This window comes from Ailuropoda melanoleuca, chromosome 8 (assembly GCF_002007445.2).
Source record: "Ailuropoda melanoleuca isolate Jingjing chromosome 8, ASM200744v2, whole genome shotgun sequence".
Classification (NCBI taxonomy): Eukaryota; Metazoa; Chordata; class Mammalia; order Carnivora; family Ursidae; genus Ailuropoda; species Ailuropoda melanoleuca.
The window spans coordinates 104219675-104239931 of NC_048225.1; the positions used below are offsets into that span (position 1 = coordinate 104219675).

Genomic DNA, 20257 nt, shown 5'->3' on the forward strand with positions numbered 1-20257 from the left:
TGCTGCTGACCCGCAGAACTTAACAGAGGGGAGCCACTTGGGTTTTCAGCAGTCTTGACCCTTCCTCTCGTAGGAGTCGATCAAGACATTTTTTCATTGGCCCTTTGAAGCCTAGGTGGCTGTAGCACTGTCATCTCTTGATGTCTCCCTGCTGACCAGATTCCCCAGGAAACCCATGATCCCACTCTTGAGCCAGGGAGAGCAGGAAAGGATGGACTGTCCTTGGGCTAGAGGTCAGAGGGGCCCACGTGGGAAGCTCTTCCTGAATCCACCGACATGAGCTTTGGCGTCTACATTCTGAGTTTTATCCAGTATTAGGTCCAACCCCACCCCGAAGATCAGGGAGAATAAGAGAAGTGCCATCAGGCTGGACAGGCTGACTCCCCACCTCTAAGAGGGGAGGAGAGATCCTATGACCCTAGGAGACTGTCATCCTCCACCATGTAGAACCCTAGGGAGTAATCACCTTTGTCTTGGAGATTCTTCCTAGGTCTCCTTTTCCAGGGAAAGAAATTAGCCACCTTCCCTTGGGAGCAGTGACCCCCAAAGCCACCAGCTGGATTGTCCTTCATCAGTTTTCATGTAAATCCCTCCTGCTGCAGCTGACCACAGTTCTTCACCACCTCCCCTTTGGGTCTAGCTTCTCATCCCTTACTGATACCACGTGTCACCCTGACTCCTTTTCAAGCTTTCCATGGCCTTAAGAAGCTAGTTGAAATGCCTTTGGCGCCTCTTAATCCCCAGCCCAGCTTCTCTCTCCAGCCTGGGCCCGAATTTATTTGATGGCCACCAAGGAGGGATGGAATCTTAGCCCAGGGGAAGAGGTTCACCAGAGCAGCTCCCTAAGACACTAAGTCTTTCTCCTTTGCCTCTTTTGCCCTCGGATTTGGGTTTTCTTTGGTTTGATACTCCCAAAGCTGACTGTCGGAAGGAGGGACAGATGGGGTGTCCATCTTTAAAGAGGTGAGATAGTATAGCTATCAGAGTACACGCTTTGGTGCCAAATGGTCCAGAATCCAAAACATAACTGGCTTGTGACCGTGCCAAGTCTATGGATTTCCTTGAGCCTCAGTTCCCTCTGCTGAAAATGGAGGTGGTAACCCCCAGGTTTCTTGTGAGGATTCAGCATGACTATGAATTCTGGAGAGAGCTGTTAGCACAGGCTTGGCCCCCCATGAATGCTCACCAAATGGTGGCCCTGATGATTACCTCTGACTTCTCAGATGTTCTTCCCTATATTTTTGAACTTTGGCGTGTTTCCCAGTAGCTTCTCTTCCTTTGGGATAATTCTATGGTTGCTAGCCCACATCCTACAAGTGAAGTATTGCTGTAACCTTTTTATAGTCACAGATACAGCGTGCCAAGGCCCCCACAGCGAGACTCTGCCCGTTTCTCCTCCTTCCCATACTTCGTGCTTTGCCGGTCAAGTGTGTTTGTGGTGCTGCATGCCATGGTATGAATTAAATGTCCGTGGGGTCGCAGGTTGGTTTCTGCAGATTTCGTCCCTGCGTGGAAGGAGTATGCCAACTGAGCCAGGACCTCTTCCACATAGTCCCAGCGTTCCCAGCACTCGACAGAGTCGCCAGCCTAACACCAGAGCCCCCTGCCCTGAAATATCCTTCTCCTCATAGTTCCCTTGACCTTGTGTTAATTGGACTCTTTGGACAATTCCATGATAACGGGTGGGAGGAAGCTGCTGCTTTGGTATCAGGCTTCCTTGGTACTGAGAGCCGGCTGCTACAAGGGTCATGGACGGTAACCGATTAACCACATAATGGATTAACCCGTTCAGTAGCCACTGTTGTATATGTGTGTGCTGGTGGGACACATGAGGACATCTGCAGAAACAAATAACACACGGGGTACACTGTTGCCTTCTTCTTTTTTGTCCCCTTGTCCCCTTGAATTCATTCATCCCACCATCACTTACTGAACGCTTGCTATATGTGCCACGCGCTGTGCCGGCCGCCTCACTAACCGTGCAGTCATCTCATCATTTCTTCCCCTGACAAAAGCATAAAGTAGACCCCAGCTCTATGAAATGCACTCCCTGATGGCTAATGGAGAGAAGCTGCGTGCCTCTAGGACAGGAGCCCTCCTGATCGAGCCACCTGTCCAACAAGGAGACATCAGTGTCACAGAGATAAGAGTTCCCCTGCCACTCTGTCCCCACTGCCAGGACCCGTTCACAGCCCCCAGCCGGGAAGATGCCTTTGTCCCCACTCCAGGCATCTCTGATGGCGCCCAGCTCCTGGCAGCTTTGCCTGCCTTCCTCCTCTCGCTTCTCCACCTGAGTGTAAGACCCGCTGCACCCTGGGTAGGCTCAGCTTCTAGCTTTTACTGTTCTTGTGTATAACCCTACACCTCTGGGCAGGGGTGCCTCCTCCAGCTTCCCTTTGCCTTGGGGCTACTGGTTGGAAAACCTCACTCTTCTCCCTTCCATCTTACCCACGTCCATAGATCTGTGCAAAGAGCTCCCCAGGAGAGGGGAGGCGCAGGTCCGCCAGGCTGGGGGTGCGCCCAGACTTGCATGACCCCGTCCACAGCTGAACAGCCGTCCTGGCTGTGTCGATCTCTGTGAGCCACCCGGCCCTCAAACCCCCGCATGCCTGTCGCTGTTGCGGGCGTGGCTTCTCAGCCTAGTTGAATTGTAGATCACCTCCTCCATCTTGGCCGCCACTTTCCACTCCCCCTCCTCCAGTCTCTCACATCCAATTAACACCCTCCTCCCAGCCCCCTTCCAGAGTCATTAGTGAGGAAGCAGAATGGTCTTGGCCCCAGAGTGACTTCCTGTCATCTCTGCTCGTTCAGTCTCTCCATGTGTTTGCTAAATCATTAATAATGTTCCCGCGTCTCTGACTGTTCCTCTGGGTCTCTGCGGCTTCATCCCAACTCCTTGTCTCCAGGGTCCCAAAGAGCGGGTTGTCTGTCCTGTGGCCCCAGTATGTACCTTCTTGTTCATCCTCTGCTGCTGAGACGGCCTCCCGGGGGGCCACCACATTGGTCTCTGGGGTCCGCACTCAAGATGCTCAGGGGGTAAACCTCTCACTGCTTGGGCAACCCCTTCCTCCTTTCCCAGGAAGGCGGGGGTTACTGAACCGGGGAGAAAGTTGGACTCCTCTTGGCAGATCCTTTCAGAACTTAGAGCTGCTCACACACGTGCCAATGGGGCCGGGGAGCCCCGCGCTTCCTAACACACCTCTTTTAATGATGCCCCGGCCCTTGGGGGGGTTTCAGCGGGGAGGGTCTGGGGCTTGGTGCCTCTGAGAGTAAGGGGGTAAGTAGGGGGAGTGATGACACTTCTTTCTAGCTTGACCACTGGGGCCCAGCTGGGTCAGCTCTGGGCAGAAGGCTCATGAGAGCTGCTTCTATCCTATTTCAGCACGAGGAGTTGCAGAAAGAACGCCCAGCTTCATGTACCCCCAGGGCACGGCAAGCAGTCAGATGGTGCTGCGCGGCATGGATCTCCTGCTGGAGTGCATCGCCTCCGGGGTGTACGTACGGCTCGCACCCCTGCTCTGGTCCCTCTCCTGGAGGATGGGGGTGGGAATTCACGTGGGGTCCCTTCGTGCCACAGTTTAGGGGGCCAAAAAGACACAGGCAGCCCCTAGCAAGGCCTTTGCAAAGCATCATCATTCCCCTTCCATTCTGGCTCTCTCTTTTACGGGTAACGGATGAGGAAAGGAGACCGGTTGGCTTCCTGCACATGTGTTCAAACCCCGTGTGACTTTACAGTAGCCCCCCAGTGCTCTGCGGCCGAGCATCCGCTCCATACAGGAGAGGTCTGCTCTCGCACGTGCGTCCTTCTGGGTCCATGTACACCAAGGACACCTACGTGTCCCAGGCTCTGCAGAAGAACAGCAGGGCTGCAGTTGGTATTAATTCTTGTGTCCCACTTGGTCCCTCTCCCAGCCCAACACCAGACATCGCGTGGTACAAGAAGGGTGGGGACCTCCCATCTGACAAGGCCAAGTTTGAGAACTTCAACAAGGCTCTACGTATCACCAACGTCTCCGAGGAGGACTCTGGGGAGTATTTCTGCCTGGCCTCCAACAAGATGGGCAGCATCCGGCATACGATCTCGGTGAGAGTAAAGGGTACGTTGTGTGTATTTCTCATTACGATGATTTTGCCAGCCCCACATACCACGACCACCTTTCCCTCTGTGGGTGGGGGAGGGGCAGGGTGAGTAGGGGAGACCCAAGAGCACACCAGTTAGTGGCAATAGTGACCAGCCCGGGATAGCGTCACCCCCTGGATATGAGAGAGAGAGAGAGAGTGTGTGTGTGTGTGTGTACACGTTGGGTATGAGGGGAAGGACATCCACCCTGACCATCCCCCACCTCTCTGTGGTGCCTGGGGCTCCCTCTACAGGTGAATGTACCCCCAGGGGCCATTCAGATTTCATGCAGCACCTTTTCTTTCTCTCATTTTGCATTCCCGTTCACGGTGTGTCGTCTTAGCCCTGTGCTGTCTGTGTACTTGTGCATGGTTCTTTCTTAAAAATGGGGAGTCATCAAGGCACAAATTATTCTTTAAAAAATCACTTCCCCCCCTCCACAGCGCCGATGGCCCATCTGAGCTGTTGCAGGCAATAGAGCACGTGTGCCTTTGCGGGTCCTGGCCGTGGGTGGTGGGGTGCACCAGCCCCTCCTCAGCCTGGGGCTGACCAGATGATGGGGACGATGAGGTCTGACACCGAGAGTGTAAGAACTTTCGAAGCATATGCCCAGTTGAAATTATAACTTTGGTTTTAGCACCACACTCAAACCAGGGCTTCTTAACCTTTTGGGGGGTCTCAAGATCTTTGAGAATATGATCCACAGGAACTTCTCAGGAAAAAAAACCCCACGTATCCCCATATTCACAACTGGAAGGGATAGCCGGCTCTGCTCTAACCAAAGCCCAATGCCTAAGAGTGAATATGAGGCCTTCTCTAAATGGTCTGACGTCACAGCAATCACAGCAGAATCCAGGGGGCCATCCCCGGGCGCGCTTTACCAACTGCCCAGCTGTTGCCCTTGGGTGCTCGTCAGGAACACCTGTGGGGCTCTGAAAGCATCCGCTGCCCCAGCCTCCCCTGAGGATTCGAATTTAGTAGGTCTAAGACGGGCCCCAGTGTCCCTGCTTGTTCAAAGCTCTTCAGAGGATTCTAACGAGCAGCCCCGGCTTAGAACTATTGTTCTGTGAACTCAAAATAGAGCGGGCAGCATCTATGGAGACAAGCCGACCAAAGGCAGGCTGGCCTGAGTCACCCCGTGAGGATGAGCCCCGGGCAGGGGGTGAGGGGCTGGAGCTGGCACTCAGGGGCTCCTGCCTTCCTGGCGGGAGTCGGTCTGGTGTCTCCTGCCTTCCCCGAGCCGTCTAACTCCGCTGCTCTCTGTTCGTCTTCCAGCGGCTCCCTACTGGCTAGACGAACCCAAGAACCTTATCCTGGCTCCTGGCGAGGATGGGAGACTGGTGTGTCGAGCCAATGGGAACCCCAAGCCCACTGTCCAGTGGATGGTAAATGGGGAACCTCTACAATGTAAGTAACAAGCCATTGTCCCACCTGACGCTGCTGCGTCTCCTCTCGGAGGCTTCAGGTCCCCTTCCCTAGGGCGCAGCCCCAGGTGCACAGGATAAAGTTAAAGAACAGCCCCTTGGCTGCTGCTTCTGGACCATCCCAGCTCTTTGGACATCTCAGGAGGCAGGAAACCTGCCTCATCTGTATATGAGAGAACGGAAAACCTGTGCTGATGTTCCCATATTTAGGGAGCATGAAACTCCCTTGGGTTTTTCTTGAATCTTGCTTTCTGCCCTAAACAACAACACAGCCCCGTTCAAGGTCTGGGGACTGTGGCTGTATCAGCAGAGAGCCGGCCTCCTAGTGGGGGTGGGGCGTGGAAGGTAGCAGAACTCAGTAACCCGCTGTCATTAGTTACCCCGGCCCCGTGCTCTGCTGAGGGCAAAATGAGAGCCAGGCTGGGTAGGAGGAGGAACTTCCCCCTGAGCGCAGAGACGCACGAATGCAGTTCCTGGGCATGCCCAGATTTGGGGAAATTGAGTGCTGCCCACTGGCTGGAGTAGGTGACTCCAGGGCCCCTTGCGGTCAGGGCTCTTGGTCAGGTTTTCCCATCATAGTCTCTCCGGTCGCATTTACTTTATAAAATGTCCTTGTGGGTCTTTGTGAGAATGCCGTACCCCTGCATGGTCTATTGCTAAGCACACAGCTCCCTCCCAGTCCACATCCTTGCCCTGGGCACAAGCAGAGATATGGACGTTGCCTGCCCTCTGCTGTTCTCCCTGTCATGACAGCACTCTGGGAACAAGGCAGACAAAGGCAGCAGACTCCACAGCACCACTGAATACACGCAGAGCCCCAGACTTGCAGCTGGGCCTTGGCCCTGGAAAGGTCACCTGTCACTTAAGGGGAGTGGCTGAAAAGAAAGTTGGCTCCATGAGAATTGCCAGGGAAGGAAGCATTGAAGTTGCTGGCATGGACTTCTTCGTGCCTTTTTGCTGAGTGGGGGCTTGGGGATGGGTGATAAGGATGATGACCTCGTCTTCATTTACCTCCCGCTGATTCCCCAGTTCCGGGCTCGGACTTGCTATCTGCGGAGTGGCGCCTCGGGCGCCAGACCCGAGGTGGTCCTCTGCCTACTGCCACTATAGGTCTGAGCGATCTTGGATGAGTTCACAGACCATTCAAGCCAAGTCAGCTGGCTCAGTCCAGAAACCTTACAGAGGAAAGTCACCTTCTAGTGAAAGAGGAAAAAAGTGGCGACTCTTTACATTTCTAGAAAACTTTATTTATACACTCTTTATCATTCTGAGCTCCTCGGAGTGGGAGAAGGATGGGAGTAATTCTCTCCCACTTGATAAATGAGGGAAATGAGGCCCAGATTTATTGATTTGTCCCAGTCCCAGATTGACGTGTGAACAGGACTGAGACCCCACGGCCACTCCCCAGCCTCTGCCCTCTGCANGCCTCTGCCTTCTGTGCCCCAAGCCAGCCATACTCAAAGAGCTATGGGAGGAAATATCCTCTCTCAGTTTAGGATACATTTCTTGGGACAATCAGGTAGCCTTGGCAAATTTAAGGACTCGTTCAGTTTCAGAAAGCATTGACTTACGGGTCTAACTGTGAATGTTTGAAGAAGGCTCTGCTCTGAGGATGGGAGGGTGGTAGGTCTCATTCAGTTGTATATTTCTTTCCTTTTTCAACACACTGAAGTATATGCACAATGGGTTAAAATAACAAGAACGATAGTAATCAGTGTGTGCCGGGCCTCTGCTGATGACCTTAGACATGCATTAAAATCTCAGGTTATCCTCATAAGCACCCTACAAGGTGATATGTCGTCCCCATTCTGCACACGAGGCTGCTGGAGCCTAGAGGAGCTAAATGACACGGCAGGTGATGTGGCTGGAATTCAGACCCTCTTCTGTCACCACGGCTTATGCTCTCAACCACACGTGCCCAGTTGTTACATAAGTCCAGCAGGGATTCACAGTCCCATTGGACAGACTGAGAAACAAGCCCCAGTAGGTTTGATGATGGGCCCGAAGTCACACAGCTAGGCAGCAATGGAGCTGGAAGCTGGGTCTTCTGGGGGCCACCCAGGGCTGCATCTTCCACAGCACCCCGGTCGTCTTAGGAAGCCCTGGCCGGAGCCCCAAGTGCCCTCTACCCTGCCCTTCCCGTTTCTCACAAGGACCGTCTTTCCTGTCTGCAGCGGCACCACGCAACCCAAACCGTGAGGTGGCCGGGGACACTATCATCTTCCGGGACACCCAGATCAGCAGCAGGGCTGTGTACCAGTGCAACACCTCCAACGAGCATGGCTACCTGCTGGCCAACGCCTTCGTCAGCGTACTGGGTGAGTGCTCCCCTCCGCTCGGCCTCAGTGGAGCCTCCCTGGGGCTTGCTCCTGTCCTGGGCCCACTTTCTCCTCTGGAGGTCAGCCAGGCTGGGTGGGTAGGAGAGCATGGGATGGAGGAAGCATGGAGACTGAAGATGAATTTGCCGGGGAGGATGGGGACCTTCAGCTCCATGGAGCTGGGTGTGGAGACAGTCAATTCTATACTAGGATCGTGTCTCCAGAGGAGGGGGAGGGGCCTGTCTCACCCCCTCCGCATAGCCAGGCCAACTCTGCCTGCATTCTCAGTGGCTCCAGGGTAGGAAGTGGTTCTGAGTACTAGGGTCACCCCTAGATCAGGAAGAGAGCAGGGACAGCTAGGAGATGCCTTAGGGTGGTGGAGGGGCAGTTTCAGAACCTGCTGGATAATCTGGGAGACCCCTTGCAAAAGCTGGATTGCACGTAGGGTAGGTTGAGGGCAGATGGATAAGCTTCCTCTTCCCTCCCTTAACCCTGGGAGGCTTCTTAAAGGAGGGAGGTGATGGAGGAAGGATTGGGGGTGCTTGGAAAGCTGCTGTGCTGCCAGGGCACATGGAAGATCCAGGGTGTGGGGGGGACTGGAGGAACCAGGCCCCCCCAGCCAAGGTCCGTTCTCTGGGCATTGCAGACGTGCCACCCCGGATGCTGTCTCCCCGAAACCAGCTCATTAGGGTGATCCTGTACAACCGGACACGGCTGGACTGCCCGTTCTTTGGGTCCCCTATCCCCACACTCCGATGGTAAGTTCCAGGAGACCACGCCCCCCGCGGGAGTCCTCATTCCCCTCTGGCCTAAAGTAGGTACTCAGTGAGATGAGCCAACCTTATAGGGTCGGAACTGGGAGAAAGTTGGCTGATCATCGAGGTCAGCCCCCTTATTGTGCAGAGACGAAAACCGAAGCCCAGAGAGGGCCAGAGACTTGCCAGAGCCACCCAGCAGTGGGAGGCAGAGCCCTGCTTGCAGGGGCCAGTCCTCTCTCAGTGTGCTGTGTGTTCCGCTGCTCTGTTGTGAGGTTTAAGAACGGGCAGGGAAGTAACCTGGATGGTGGTAACTACCACGTCTACGAGAACGGCAGTCTCGAAATCAAGATGATCCGCAAAGAGGACCAAGGCATCTACACCTGTGTCGCCACCAACATCCTGGGCAAAGCTGAAAACCAGGTCCGCCTGGAGGTCAAAGGTAAAGGAGAGGTTGGTAGGGAGAGGGCGGGGTGGGGCAGGCAAGGAAGCCGTCTCCTCGAAGTGATACCCGTGCGCCATTCCCTTTGAAAACACACCACACATCCTGTCGAATCCCTAATGGGGCCCCCCTGTGGGCCCCTGTGTCCTCACAGGGCTTCCAGCTGGCCTGGGTGCTGGGAGCACAGAATCCTGTTCAGCCCGGTCCATGTGGGATTAGAGAGACCCCCACCAGCACCCCCCACCACCACCCCAGGAAGGGCATAATAGATTCCCAAGCCAGAGAGAAAGGACTTGGGGGTTTTTCCTCCTTGGAATCGCCCACACCAGCCCCCCGCCACCATTCATATAACTGAACGTTATTTCTGCCACCTTCCGTGGTCCGTCTCACCTTTCATGCGTGTCATGCCATGTGGCCATGTGGAGTGGTGGGCAGAGGCCACGTCAACGACGAGCTCCCTCGGCTTCTCCACAGACCCCACCAGGATCTTCCGGATGCCTGAGGACCAGGTGGCCAAAAGGGGCACCACGGTGCAGCTGGAGTGTCGGGTGAAGCACGACCCCTCCCTGAAGCTCACAGTCACCTGGCTGAAGGATGACGAGCCTCTCTACATCGGAAACAGGTTTCTGCTCCTTCCTTCTCTCTTCCTGGTGCGAGTCTGGGCCCGTTTTCTTCCTTCTTGCCCTCAATGACACATTGAGGGAACCTGGGGACAGGGAGCCTGCATCATGCGTGTCCCCCAGGAACTGCCATGGAGGGGGTGACAGCACCAGTGGCTCCCCTGCCCCATGTGCTCTCTGCCTCCCTCCCCCTCTTCTCTGTCTCTCCTCTTTTTCCCATTGCTTTCTCTCTTCCCTCCTTCTCTCTTCCTCTCCCCTCACCCCTTTTCTCCCTCCCTATGCACCCCTCTTCCCTTCCTCTTCTGCTGCGAGGTCCCCAGGGGACCTCCATCCTCAGCCCCGCTTGCAGTGCCCCTGTTCTCCAGCAGAGGGCAGAGCTGGCCCGAGCTGCCTGCCACTAGGGTGTTAGTGGGGCGTCTCAGCGGGTGGGCACCTGGACCACTTTTACTAGACCACACCGGCTCCTGTGTCCAGATTTAAGTGGTGTGGGGCTGAGGGGAGGCATTGATAGTATCTAAAAGTACCGACAGGTGTCTCTAATGTGCAGTGAGGGATGGGGAGGGCTGGTCCGAGCCTCTCCCTCCACAGGGCTCTTTGTCGTAGCCCGTAACATCTTGGGGGGTGGTGCGGGGTCCCGAGGTCAGGCAGAGGCAGCAGCTGTTGGCACAACCATCTGGCTTTTCCAGGGGTGCACCCTGCAGGCAGGCATAGGCATCCGTGCCTTCAGTGGGCGCCCACAGCTTTCCCGGCCCACCCTCCTCTGTGGTGCCCACCTCCCTCTGCAGGAAACAGTCCAGAGGAGCCAGGACACCTGTTCTGAGCCCGGTGCACAGACTGGCCTGGGCTGAAGGGAGAGCTGGAAGTAGGGGAAGAGGAGGGACACCAGGATGCCTTTTGGGGGGTGGACCTGACTGTGCCCTCATTCGGGAGGGGGGCACGGCATCAGAAGGGCGCAGAGAATAGACACTAGGAAGTTGGAGGACACGGAACGTGGCTCAGAGCCACTTCTGCTTCACCCACTTGCCTTTTACCCTCCTTCAAGCCCCGAAGTGCTCCAGCAAATGTGAAGACCAGGCCCCTCTCGAAGCCCTGGGAGGGAGCCTCATGTCCTCTGCCACGGGCTGTGGCTGTCCAGCCCAGCCTGTGATGCTTCCCTCTCACTCGCCATCCCCACTCCAAAGGAGAAAGCAGGCAGTGCCCAGAGCTCCCCCCGCCCCCATTGTCGCCCCACTCGCCCTCCTCCCAACCCCTCCTGGTGCCTCTGCAGGATGAAGAAGGAAGACGACTCCCTGACCATCTTCGGGGTGGCCGAGCGGGACCAGGGCAGCTACACCTGCATCGCCAGCACCGAGCTGGACCAGGACCTGGCCAAGGCCCACCTTACTGTGCTAGGTAACTGCCACTGCTCATGTGTGCTCTGACCTCCCCTTCCCAGCCCTTCCCGAGGCCAGAGAAGCGGTGAGCGCTAGACAGGTCCCAGGACAGGTCCCACCCCATCGCCTGCGGTCAGCGAGCCGGGCAAGCATGGTGATCTCCTGCCCTTCGATGGAAGGGTTAGGAAGCCACTCCTTTCCCAGCAAACTGTGCCAGACACCTTACCTCTGGGTGGAATCGTTACCTCGCCCAAACCCTCAACGGATGGGCACCTGAACGAGAGAGGGAAGGTGGAGAAGGGGGTGCTTCTTGTACCAGTTAAAACAATCCATCGTTGAAGCAAGACTGCATTTTGAGTTTGTCCTGCCAACGCCTTCGGCTAGCCTCCCTCCGCCTTCCACGCGGCTCCTGTTTCCTGAGGGGATTTATAGAGCGAGCGCTCTGCACTTAGCAAACCGATCCCATCATGCTCTGCCCTGTGTCTAAGCCAGACTGTAAATACTGAGCCATCCCGACCCCAGGGGAAGATAGCCTTTCCCGTCCAGGGAAACACATGCCCTCGTGTCCCCGCGTCAGCTCTGTCCTCTGTCTGGGCACCCTATCGCCATTACTGTTGGTCCACTCTGTCCCGTCGGTGGCGGCAGCACACGGTCCCTGGGGATGGTGGTCCCAGGCACACGGTGGCATTGGGAGGGAAGGAGACAATCCCCCCTCCACCCCGCCAGCCATGGAAGAAGCACAGGGGGGGTCTTCATGGAAGCAAAGGTGAAGCTGTGCCCAGAACACCTCCACCCAGGGCACCTCTTCCCGTCCTTCTAGAACACCTGTAACCCTGGATAACTTGCTAACCTGGATAACCCGTCTTACCTTTGCAGCTGATCAGGCCACTCCAACTAACCGTTTGGCTGCCCTGCCCAAAGGTAATTCCTACTAATCACAGGACCCCTGCCAAACCCACTCTAGGTAGCCGGGCGGGTGGGGCTGGAGGAGGAAAGTGCTGCAGGCAGGCCGTGCCGGGCAGAGGCAAGTGGGTAACAGTCCCCACTCGCTGCCAAACCCGATTCCTTTCAAGGGCCCCGCCCCCCACCCTGCAGCCCTGTCCCGGCCCCACTCCCCGCTTCCTGCGCCTTCCCTAGGTTGGGCTCAGAAGCCGTCGGCTGCTGTTCCACCCCATCCCTTCCTTCTGGCCACACTCCCCACTTCTTTGTGGGGGCCTGTTCTCTCCCCCCAGCTCTGGCCTCAGAAGTAGGGAGGGTCCAGTCAGGAAAGGCCCACTCACTTCAAATTACCCGGAGGCCCGTCTCGTTGGCAGCCTCCCCCACCTGCCTGCTGCACACCACTTCCCAGTCTGCATCCGCACGTGTGCACGCAGGCACAAATGTGGGCTCCTGCAACCCCCCTCCCAGGTCCTCCCAGTAGCCAGCCAGAGTACCGAAATAACTGGTTCAAGCAGCCAGGGTGGGGAGACAGCGCACGCACCAGACCGCAGTGAGGTGGCTTTATCCCCAGGCCAGGTTGGCCCTTACACACACAGAGGAACTCCAGTGAGACTGGGGCCCCCGAAGGTGCCGCCCCAGCCCTGTTTGGACGCTTGCTGGGGGCTCCTCTGCTCTGCTGTCTGTCACTGAAACTCTAGACTAAGTCCCTGTCCCCACCCTGGCCTGGTCCTCTGCCTTTGTCCCTCCCACGCTCCTAACCGGGCCACCTTGCTCAGCTCTCCAACACCCTCCTGGGCTCCTGCCCCCTCAAAGCCTTGGCACACAGAGTAGAAGGTAATTATCCCGAGAAAATGAGACCAAATCCCACACTTGCTCACCAGCTTCCCTACAGGCGGCAAGCATGGGTCTCATGAAAAGGGCAGCATTTTCCAAATTCTCACCCCCTAAGAATAGCCACAGAGGTGGGATGGGTTGGTCCCGGTTCTCTCTGTGCCCTACATCCTTTCATGCTTTTTTGGGGTGGTGGAATTTGAAGTCTCCTCTTTGTTCTTCCTCAGCCCCCTGAGGGAATGGGCTGGTCCCTGTGCTGACCCTTCCAGGCAGGCTAGGGCTGGTGCCCGCAGGTGCTGACCTTGGCCCGTCAGGGACCTGTCGTAGGACAGGGTCCAAGGCTGGGGCTGGCACAGGGACGGGCTGGCTCTAACTGGGGAGCCCCGCTTGGTGTCTTCTCCCTCTGCTGCCAGGACGGCCAGACCGACCCCGGGACCTGGAGCTCACGGACCTGGCCGAGAGGAGCGTGAGGCTGACCTGGATCCCAGGGGATGATAACAACAGCCCCATCACAGGTCAGCCAGGGGCCCTGCGCTCCAATCCAGAAAAGAGGGATGGATGGCAGCCTGGTTTCCAGTAGCAGCTGGAGGCCTTGCCCCGGTTTCTGGTCCCGCTTCCACCTCACCTGACGTGTGCCCCGGGCTCTTCACAGAGCGCACGCAGGCCTTGTTCCCTTCTCAGTGTCTGGGGAGGAACTCTCCCTGTGCCTTGGTCTACCCAAGGGAGAGCGTAAAGACTAGCAGCAACCACGCAGGTGTACGTCCCAGAACTCCGCCACCTCAGCTCCCAAACAGCGCTGTCTTCCTTGCCCACCCAGACTACGTCGTCCAGTTCGAAGAGGACCAGTTCCAGCCCGGGGTCTGGCATGACCATTCCAAGTTCCCAGGCAGTGTCAACTCCGCCGTCCTCCAGCTGTCCCCGTATGTCAACTACCAGTTCCGCGTCATCGCCATCAACGAGGTGGGCAGCAGCCACCCCAGCCTCCCCTCCGAGCGCTACCGGACCAGCGGGGCACGTGAGTACCCGAGAGCTGACGGCCAAGGCACTGAACCCTGGTGCCCCGAGGCCACGCTGAGCTCCCCCCATTCCTGGTCACGTGAACATGGGCAGGTCACTTATCCTGTCCAAGGCTGGACTTCCTCAGCTGTGAGACGGGGAATGATAGCATCACTGCCTCCATCACAGGGCAGTTTGAAAATGCGGTTTGGGTACCTACTGTGATGCCTGGCGTATCGTAAGCACCCAGTAAATGCTAACTCTGGTTATTATTACTAATATCCTTACTAATTTTTGATCATCTGCTTTAAAGGGAAGTGCTATGGCAGCGACTTGCAGTAGAAATGTATAATCTGGTGTTATGTCAGATTTCTTTTCCCTATCATGCTTGGGTAATGTTTAGATTTCTGAAAATACACCAGCTCATTGAGAGTGGAGCTGCTTCCCCAAAACGCTGAATGCCAGGGATAAACCAGTCTGGTATTCAACTTCTTTAGTGGATAATCCATGACGGGGATAATCCACATTGAGTTGGCTGTCGGGCCCATCCAAAGTATGGTCAGCCTTATGACAAATGCTGTCTAGTGAGGGATTAAAATTCAAAAGAAATTAGCCCTGCTTGGTGGGGGTGGGGGAGGTTCAGTCTTAGCTAGGAAGGCACACCCTCCTCGTGAGAAAACAGCAGAGTGAGTTCGGTTGCCTGAGGGACAGTGTGCAGCGAGGCGCTGAGGAAAGATGGCCACAGAAGGGGCTGGTCGGCTGGGAGGGAGAGAGGTGGCTCGCTGTGCCCATAATACACATCGGACCTGAACGTTGCATCCCCTTGGGTTCCAGCCCCCGAGTCCAATCCCGCCGACGTGAAGGGAGAAGGCACCAGAAAGAACAACATGGAGATCACATGGACGGTAAGGGTCCTTTCCCAGCCCACCTCTCGATGGACCCGCTCACTTGGCCTTGAGCACCTGGGAGCCCTTTTGTTCTTTACATCCCTGAGACCCCAAGGCCGCTCCCTGCACTGGACATCCAGGGGCCAAACAGGAGCATTGTCTAAGAGCAAGATTTCAGACAGAAGACAGGAGCAGAGGTGACCAAGGAACATAGCTAGTCTGGCAAAATCAGAGAGAGGATGAGCAAACGAAAATGGACTTCTCTAGGAGAAGGAAGGGTCTAGAAAAGATTTAGCCTGAATGTTGGTGCCCAGTGTTGGTGTGTTCTGGGGTACTCCCACCAGAGATGGTTGGGGGTGGAGGGGAGACCCGTGCCCGAGCTGCTTTGAGTGCAGGCTTTCTTTTAGTCCAGGAATGAATGAGAGGGCAGAGAAGCTTCTCTCCGGGCCAGGATTGAAAAACTCCCATCTTCATCTTGGCTCACTACGCTTTCCAAACCAAAATTGAGACGTGGGGTTTTTTTCCAAATCACTTCCAAGTCTGAGAGATGCACATTCAGCCATGGAAATATTAACATTTCTGTGCTGTCGCCGCGAGTAACAAGCAGGGAGATACAGCGTGTGGGATCACAGCTGTCCCCATCTTTCTGAGGGCTGCTCTCACAGCAGCCTGGGCAGCTGGGCCGAGCCCAGATTCAAGACCTTGGGGCTCATCTTCAGGACCTTGCAAGGCCCGGCTCTTGGTCTCCAGCCCTGCAGGGGACTGCTTCCTGGACCAGGCCCTTAGGCAACGAGGAACAGAGTTGCACCCACCCTTAGCTGCTGGGCAGGCAGGACAGTCATGCATAGATTCCGTAGAACCCAAGCCAGTTCCGGACTTGTGAGTTCATTGGCAGCGGGCATGCTGTGGCTAAACCAAAACTCATCCCTCTCCAACGTTAGAGAATGTTCTATGATTCTCTTGTTTTGTTCTGCTTACCACTCGGTCACAGGAGAGTCCTGTTGAAAATAAAGCTTTGGTTCCCTGTGTACTTGCAAATGTGGGTGGCTCTGGGAGTGAGAGTGACTAGGTCTTGGGTGAAGCCTTTGTCACGGAAAATCTACATGTTGCTGAATTCATAAGACTCTGGGCTTTGGGGGACTTGGTGTGAGGGTGGCACGCTCTCCCAGTGCCACAGGGGGGCCAGTGAGGGGCAGATCGGGGCAGGGTGCCTGGCACAGAAGGAGAGTGCAGGCTGGGGGTGGGTCTGGGCTCCACCCCTGCCCTCGATCTCTCCCTACTCAGCCCATGAACGCCACCTCCGCCTTTGGCCCCAACCTGCGCTACATTGTCAAGTGGCGGAGGAGAGAAACCCGAGAGACGTGGAACAACGTCACAGTATGGGGCTCCCGCTACGTGGTGGGGTCGACCCCCGTCTACGTGCCCTATGAGATCCGAGTCCAGGCCGAAAATGACTTCGGGAAGGGCCCTGAGCCCGACACTGTCATCGGTTACTCCGGGGAAGATTGTGAGTACCCTCCCCTGTCCCCAAGCAAGGACCCTCACAGCCGGGCTGCACAAAGCCAGCCTCACAAACCAGGAACCTCGGGGTGGGTCATGGGACTTCCAAGAACATCCTGGGAGGACAGCCGGTTCCCAGGAAAGAGAAATCCCCTGTGGTGACCTTGGGCAAACAGGCCCCCGATAATGTCAAGAGCAGAAATGTCATCACCCGAGTGCTAGTTAGAATTACTGAACATCATCACCTGGTCTAATACTCCCATTTTATGGATGTGAAAACTGAGGCCCTGCAAGGGAAAACCCTTGTCAATATTACACAATAGCAAATGTCAGGCTTGAAAACAGAAGCCAGGCCTTCTTATCTACCTCAGTGCCAAGCCTTGCTAGTGCCAAGACTCCAGGACTCTCCCTCCCAAAGAGCCATAATTAGACTCCCCCACAGGAAGCAGGGCCACAGGCCAGACTCCTCCCTGGCTCCCCAGGGGAAACCTCGAGAAGTAGAGAAGGTCTCCAGAGCCCCAGACTGGAATGATCCAGACCAGCTACCTGCTGGCATCCCAGTGTTGCTCTTAACCGTTGGAATTGAGCACACAAAGAGAAGTTCTTTGGAGGCTAGCCTTGCTGAATCAACAAGATTCTGGGCATGTATGTGGAAGGATATGCCTGGCTTTTAAGATGTCGGTGTCCTCCCTATCCCCAGCACGTCAATCCAGTAGACTGCTGAGCAAAGCGGGAGGGTCGGCAGAGCCCGTCCTGGTCAGGGTGATCCAAGGAAAGATCACGTAGGCGGATGGGGTGGCCAGAAGGAAGGGAGGAGGAGAGTCTTGGGGAGTTGCAAAGGCCAATGCTGGGGTCAAGAGTAGGGCCCATGCACCACTTTCCTGGAGGTGATTACGGGTTGGACCCACTCGAGAATAAGCGGAGAGTATCAGCAGACTCTCTGTCCATCCTGCTCCTTGTCTCATGGTGGCAGACACTTCCAGGCAGGAGACGGACGGGAACTACCAGCTGGTGAGTATGGAATGAGCAGCGTCTAGTCGTGGACTTCATGGACCCGCCCACAGTTTCCATGGCACCTGCCGACCCCCCTCGGCCTGTGCTCTGCTGGACGAGAGGGATGGGCCAGAATTGCTTCTGCAGCAGAGCGCAGAAAATGGAGGCGAGAATCAGTCCCGGGGGAGGGAGCTCTCTCTTCGGGGAGTGGAGGATCAGAATCCCCTCCCGAAGGAAGTTAGGGCATCTTCAGTCTGTGGCTGAAGTTTTCTGCAGGGTCCTGGTAGGAAATGAGTGTCACTCAATGGGGACTATCTCTAATGTGAGGACGGGGTTCGGGGTTCGAGGGAAAAGAGCAAGGTATCAGGAACCACCCAGAGGGCTAGCAACAGCAGGACCCCAGTATAACATTCCGAGCCTTGAAGGGGCAGCGGCTGGGGGAGTCCCCACAACCAAGGGGTAGGACCTTGGGTAGAAAAGTGCGATGCTGTCCACCTGCAGCCCCGCAGACAGGAAGCCAGGGGACTAGGTACCCACCCTCCCTCTACTCCTGCCCTGGGGTCTCCTGTTGACCTTACCTACTGAGCAAACCCACCGGTGGCCTGTGAACAGGAGGCCAGCTGACACAGTCTGGAAAGGGCAGCCGGCTGGGGCACAGAGCAGGTGGTGAAGAGTAGTGCACGGGATGGTGGGGCAGACGGAGGCTACCCAGCTGGGAGGATAGCGAATAACTGCCCTCTAAACATGTAGGTAGATCTTCCCGCCCAGACGGCCGCCCTCTTGTCCTGGCCTTCCCCCGTGCCCTCATGGAGTACCCAGGGTCCAGAGTGGGATGAGAGACCAGCTGGCAGAGAACCAGTCCAAGTCCGAGGGGACCCTCGAGTCCAGGGACCAGCCCCGCTTGCTTAACCAGCTCTCTGTCCCAACACATTGCAGATCCCAGGGCTGCACCCACTGACGTTAAAATCCGAGTCCTGAACAGCACAGCCATCACCCTTCAGTGGAACCGCGTCTACCCCGACACGGTGCAGGGCCAGCTCAGAGAGTACCGAGTGAGGAAACCAGCGCTCAGCCCCGCCTAACCACCCAGCTTGCTAACCAGGGCAAGGGGGTAGCAGATGTGGGCCACGGGCTACTTGGGGAGAATCCTAGGGATTGTTGTTGGATCCAGAGTTGATTCAAGAAGATGATGTCTAGTGTTAGCCGTTCAAAAATACACCCTGAAAAAAATTACGTGTATATCCCCAGGCGTGTCCTGCAACAGACACGCTGAGAGGTTCTGCTCCGCAGAAAATCACGCGGAGGGCTGTGGGTTTGGGCTGACACTGCGTATCACACCTTCTGCTCAAAGACACGTGCGAGCAGACACACGTGCATCTTAGGGACAGTGTTGAGGCACCCCTGAGCTACACCCCTCCCCTCGCCTAATGGCCCCCGCTGGGCTGCTTGCCTCACCCAGTCTGGTTTCAGGAAGCCCTCACTAACAGGCAGAGCCACCAAAAGGTGTAAACACCTTCCCCGTTGTCGCAGCCAACTCCGGAGTACCCAGGGCACGGACTGCCAAGGCCCTTGGCTTCTCCTGGTCTCCCTGCCCGTGGGCAGCTTCTGCACACGTGTCTGCCCTCTTGGAAAGGGCAAGCTGAGGCAGGCAAAAGGAAGAGAAATCCAGGATATGCCAGGCTCTCCCTTTATTTAAAACTTGTAGCTTTATTTAAAACTTGTCTGGGAAGTGACAGAGGCTGGAAGCATGGGCTACTGCAGGTTCTGTGACGTAGAGGTCAGTGAGAGTTGGCTGTGGACACCCGGGGCAGAATGGAGGGGACCAGTCTCTTTGGGGACGTGAATTCGGGAGGTAGGGGAAGGAAGGCAAGAGGATGTATACACTTGAATGAGCTCTTCCCCAGCACTTGCCTTGCACCCTTAACCTACTTGCCTGGAGATCTTTCTGGCTAAAGCTCCCACTGGGTCCCCTTCTTAAGTGTGGACCTCCACCTTCCTTTGCCGTTGGAGGCCCGAGTGACGCTGGTGTGGCAGCCTGACCTGGGCCTTCTTACCTACTGCTAACCATACCTTGTGTCCCAAACTCTCTCGACTCTACCCATAACACTACCGCCTTCGGAAGGCCATCCCATCCAACTTCTTGCCACCAGGCAGCCTGGTGTCCACTGACCTGGACACGTGTCTAGCCCATTCTAAAGGTCTTCAAACAATTTTAAAAGAAATGGTTTGACTTCAAAGGATTAAATCAACTCTCCTATTCAGACTTCCGGGGGTAACCTGTTCCTTTTCACCTCCTGCCTACTGCCGTCTAAACTCATACTAATCCAGCTCAACGCGACGTGGCCTTTGAGCCCAGAAGAGAGCTCCCCATGCCAGGACCTTGGCCCGTATTTGTGGTTCTGGCATGGCCTCCATGAGCAACTTGTTCCCCAGCTTGGAAATAAGTGTTATGATGGAAATAACTGTCCACTCCATCAGTAACTTTGGCCAACTTGCCTGTTTCCCAGAGAGGTCCTGTGGCTCAGAAAATGATTGAACCCCAGACCCCCGTTTCCTGTTTGACGTCAGTTCGTACGCACTAGGGGCTAGTGAATGGGGCCTCACAGGCCGCTCCCCCAGCCCCAGGCAGGGCTGCTGAGGGCATTCGGAACTCGGAGCCTGTGGCAGGCGAAGGGAAGACCGGTCGCTACCACCGGCACTAACAACTAACCCAGCCCCGCCTGACCGTCCCCTCACCGGCCCGCCTCTGTCCCGAAGGCCTACTACTGGAGGGAGAGCAGCTTGCTGAAGAGCCTGTGGGTGTCTCAGAAGAGGCAGCAAGCCAGCTTCCCTGGTGACCGCCCCCGTGGCGTGGTGTCCCGCCTCTTCCCCTACAGTAACTACAAGCTGGAGATGGTCGTGGTCAATGGGAGAGGCGATGGGCCTCGCAGTGAAACCAAGGAGTTCACCACCCCGGAAGGAGGTAGGTCTGACCTGCGGCTCTTCGGGGTGGGGCAGGACAAGGGCAGCACCCCAGGTGGGCAGGAGCAGCCCCGGAGGCCTGGGCCGGACAGCACAAG

At 56.3% G+C, this 20257-nt stretch overlaps 1 protein-coding gene across 5 annotated transcripts in view; it reads left to right on the forward strand.

The window, feature by feature from the left end:
• Nucleotides 1–20257, forward strand: part of NFASC (neurofascin) — a 179514-nt gene that overhangs the window by 125461 nt on the left and 33796 nt on the right. For all 5 annotated transcript variants that reach the window (XM_019798576.2, XM_034667109.1, XM_019798566.2 and 2 more), the window contains 15 exons: nt 3383–3494; nt 3913–4097; nt 5396–5527; nt 7719–7862; nt 8509–8620; nt 8893–9059; nt 9534–9681; nt 10947–11071; nt 11929–11973; nt 13236–13337; nt 13640–13837; nt 14653–14723; nt 15990–16212; nt 18135–18250; nt 19956–20160. In XM_019798576.2, coding sequence (XP_019654135.2) covers nt 3383–3494; nt 3913–4097; nt 5396–5527; nt 7719–7862; nt 8509–8620; nt 8893–9059; nt 9534–9681; nt 10947–11071; nt 11929–11973; nt 13236–13337; nt 13640–13837; nt 14653–14723; nt 15990–16212; nt 18135–18250; nt 19956–20160 — 2085 coding nt within the window. The remainder of the gene's footprint in view (nt 1–3382; nt 3495–3912; nt 4098–5395; nt 5528–7718; nt 7863–8508; nt 8621–8892; nt 9060–9533; nt 9682–10946; nt 11072–11928; nt 11974–13235; nt 13338–13639; nt 13838–14652; nt 14724–15989; nt 16213–18134; nt 18251–19955; nt 20161–20257) is intronic.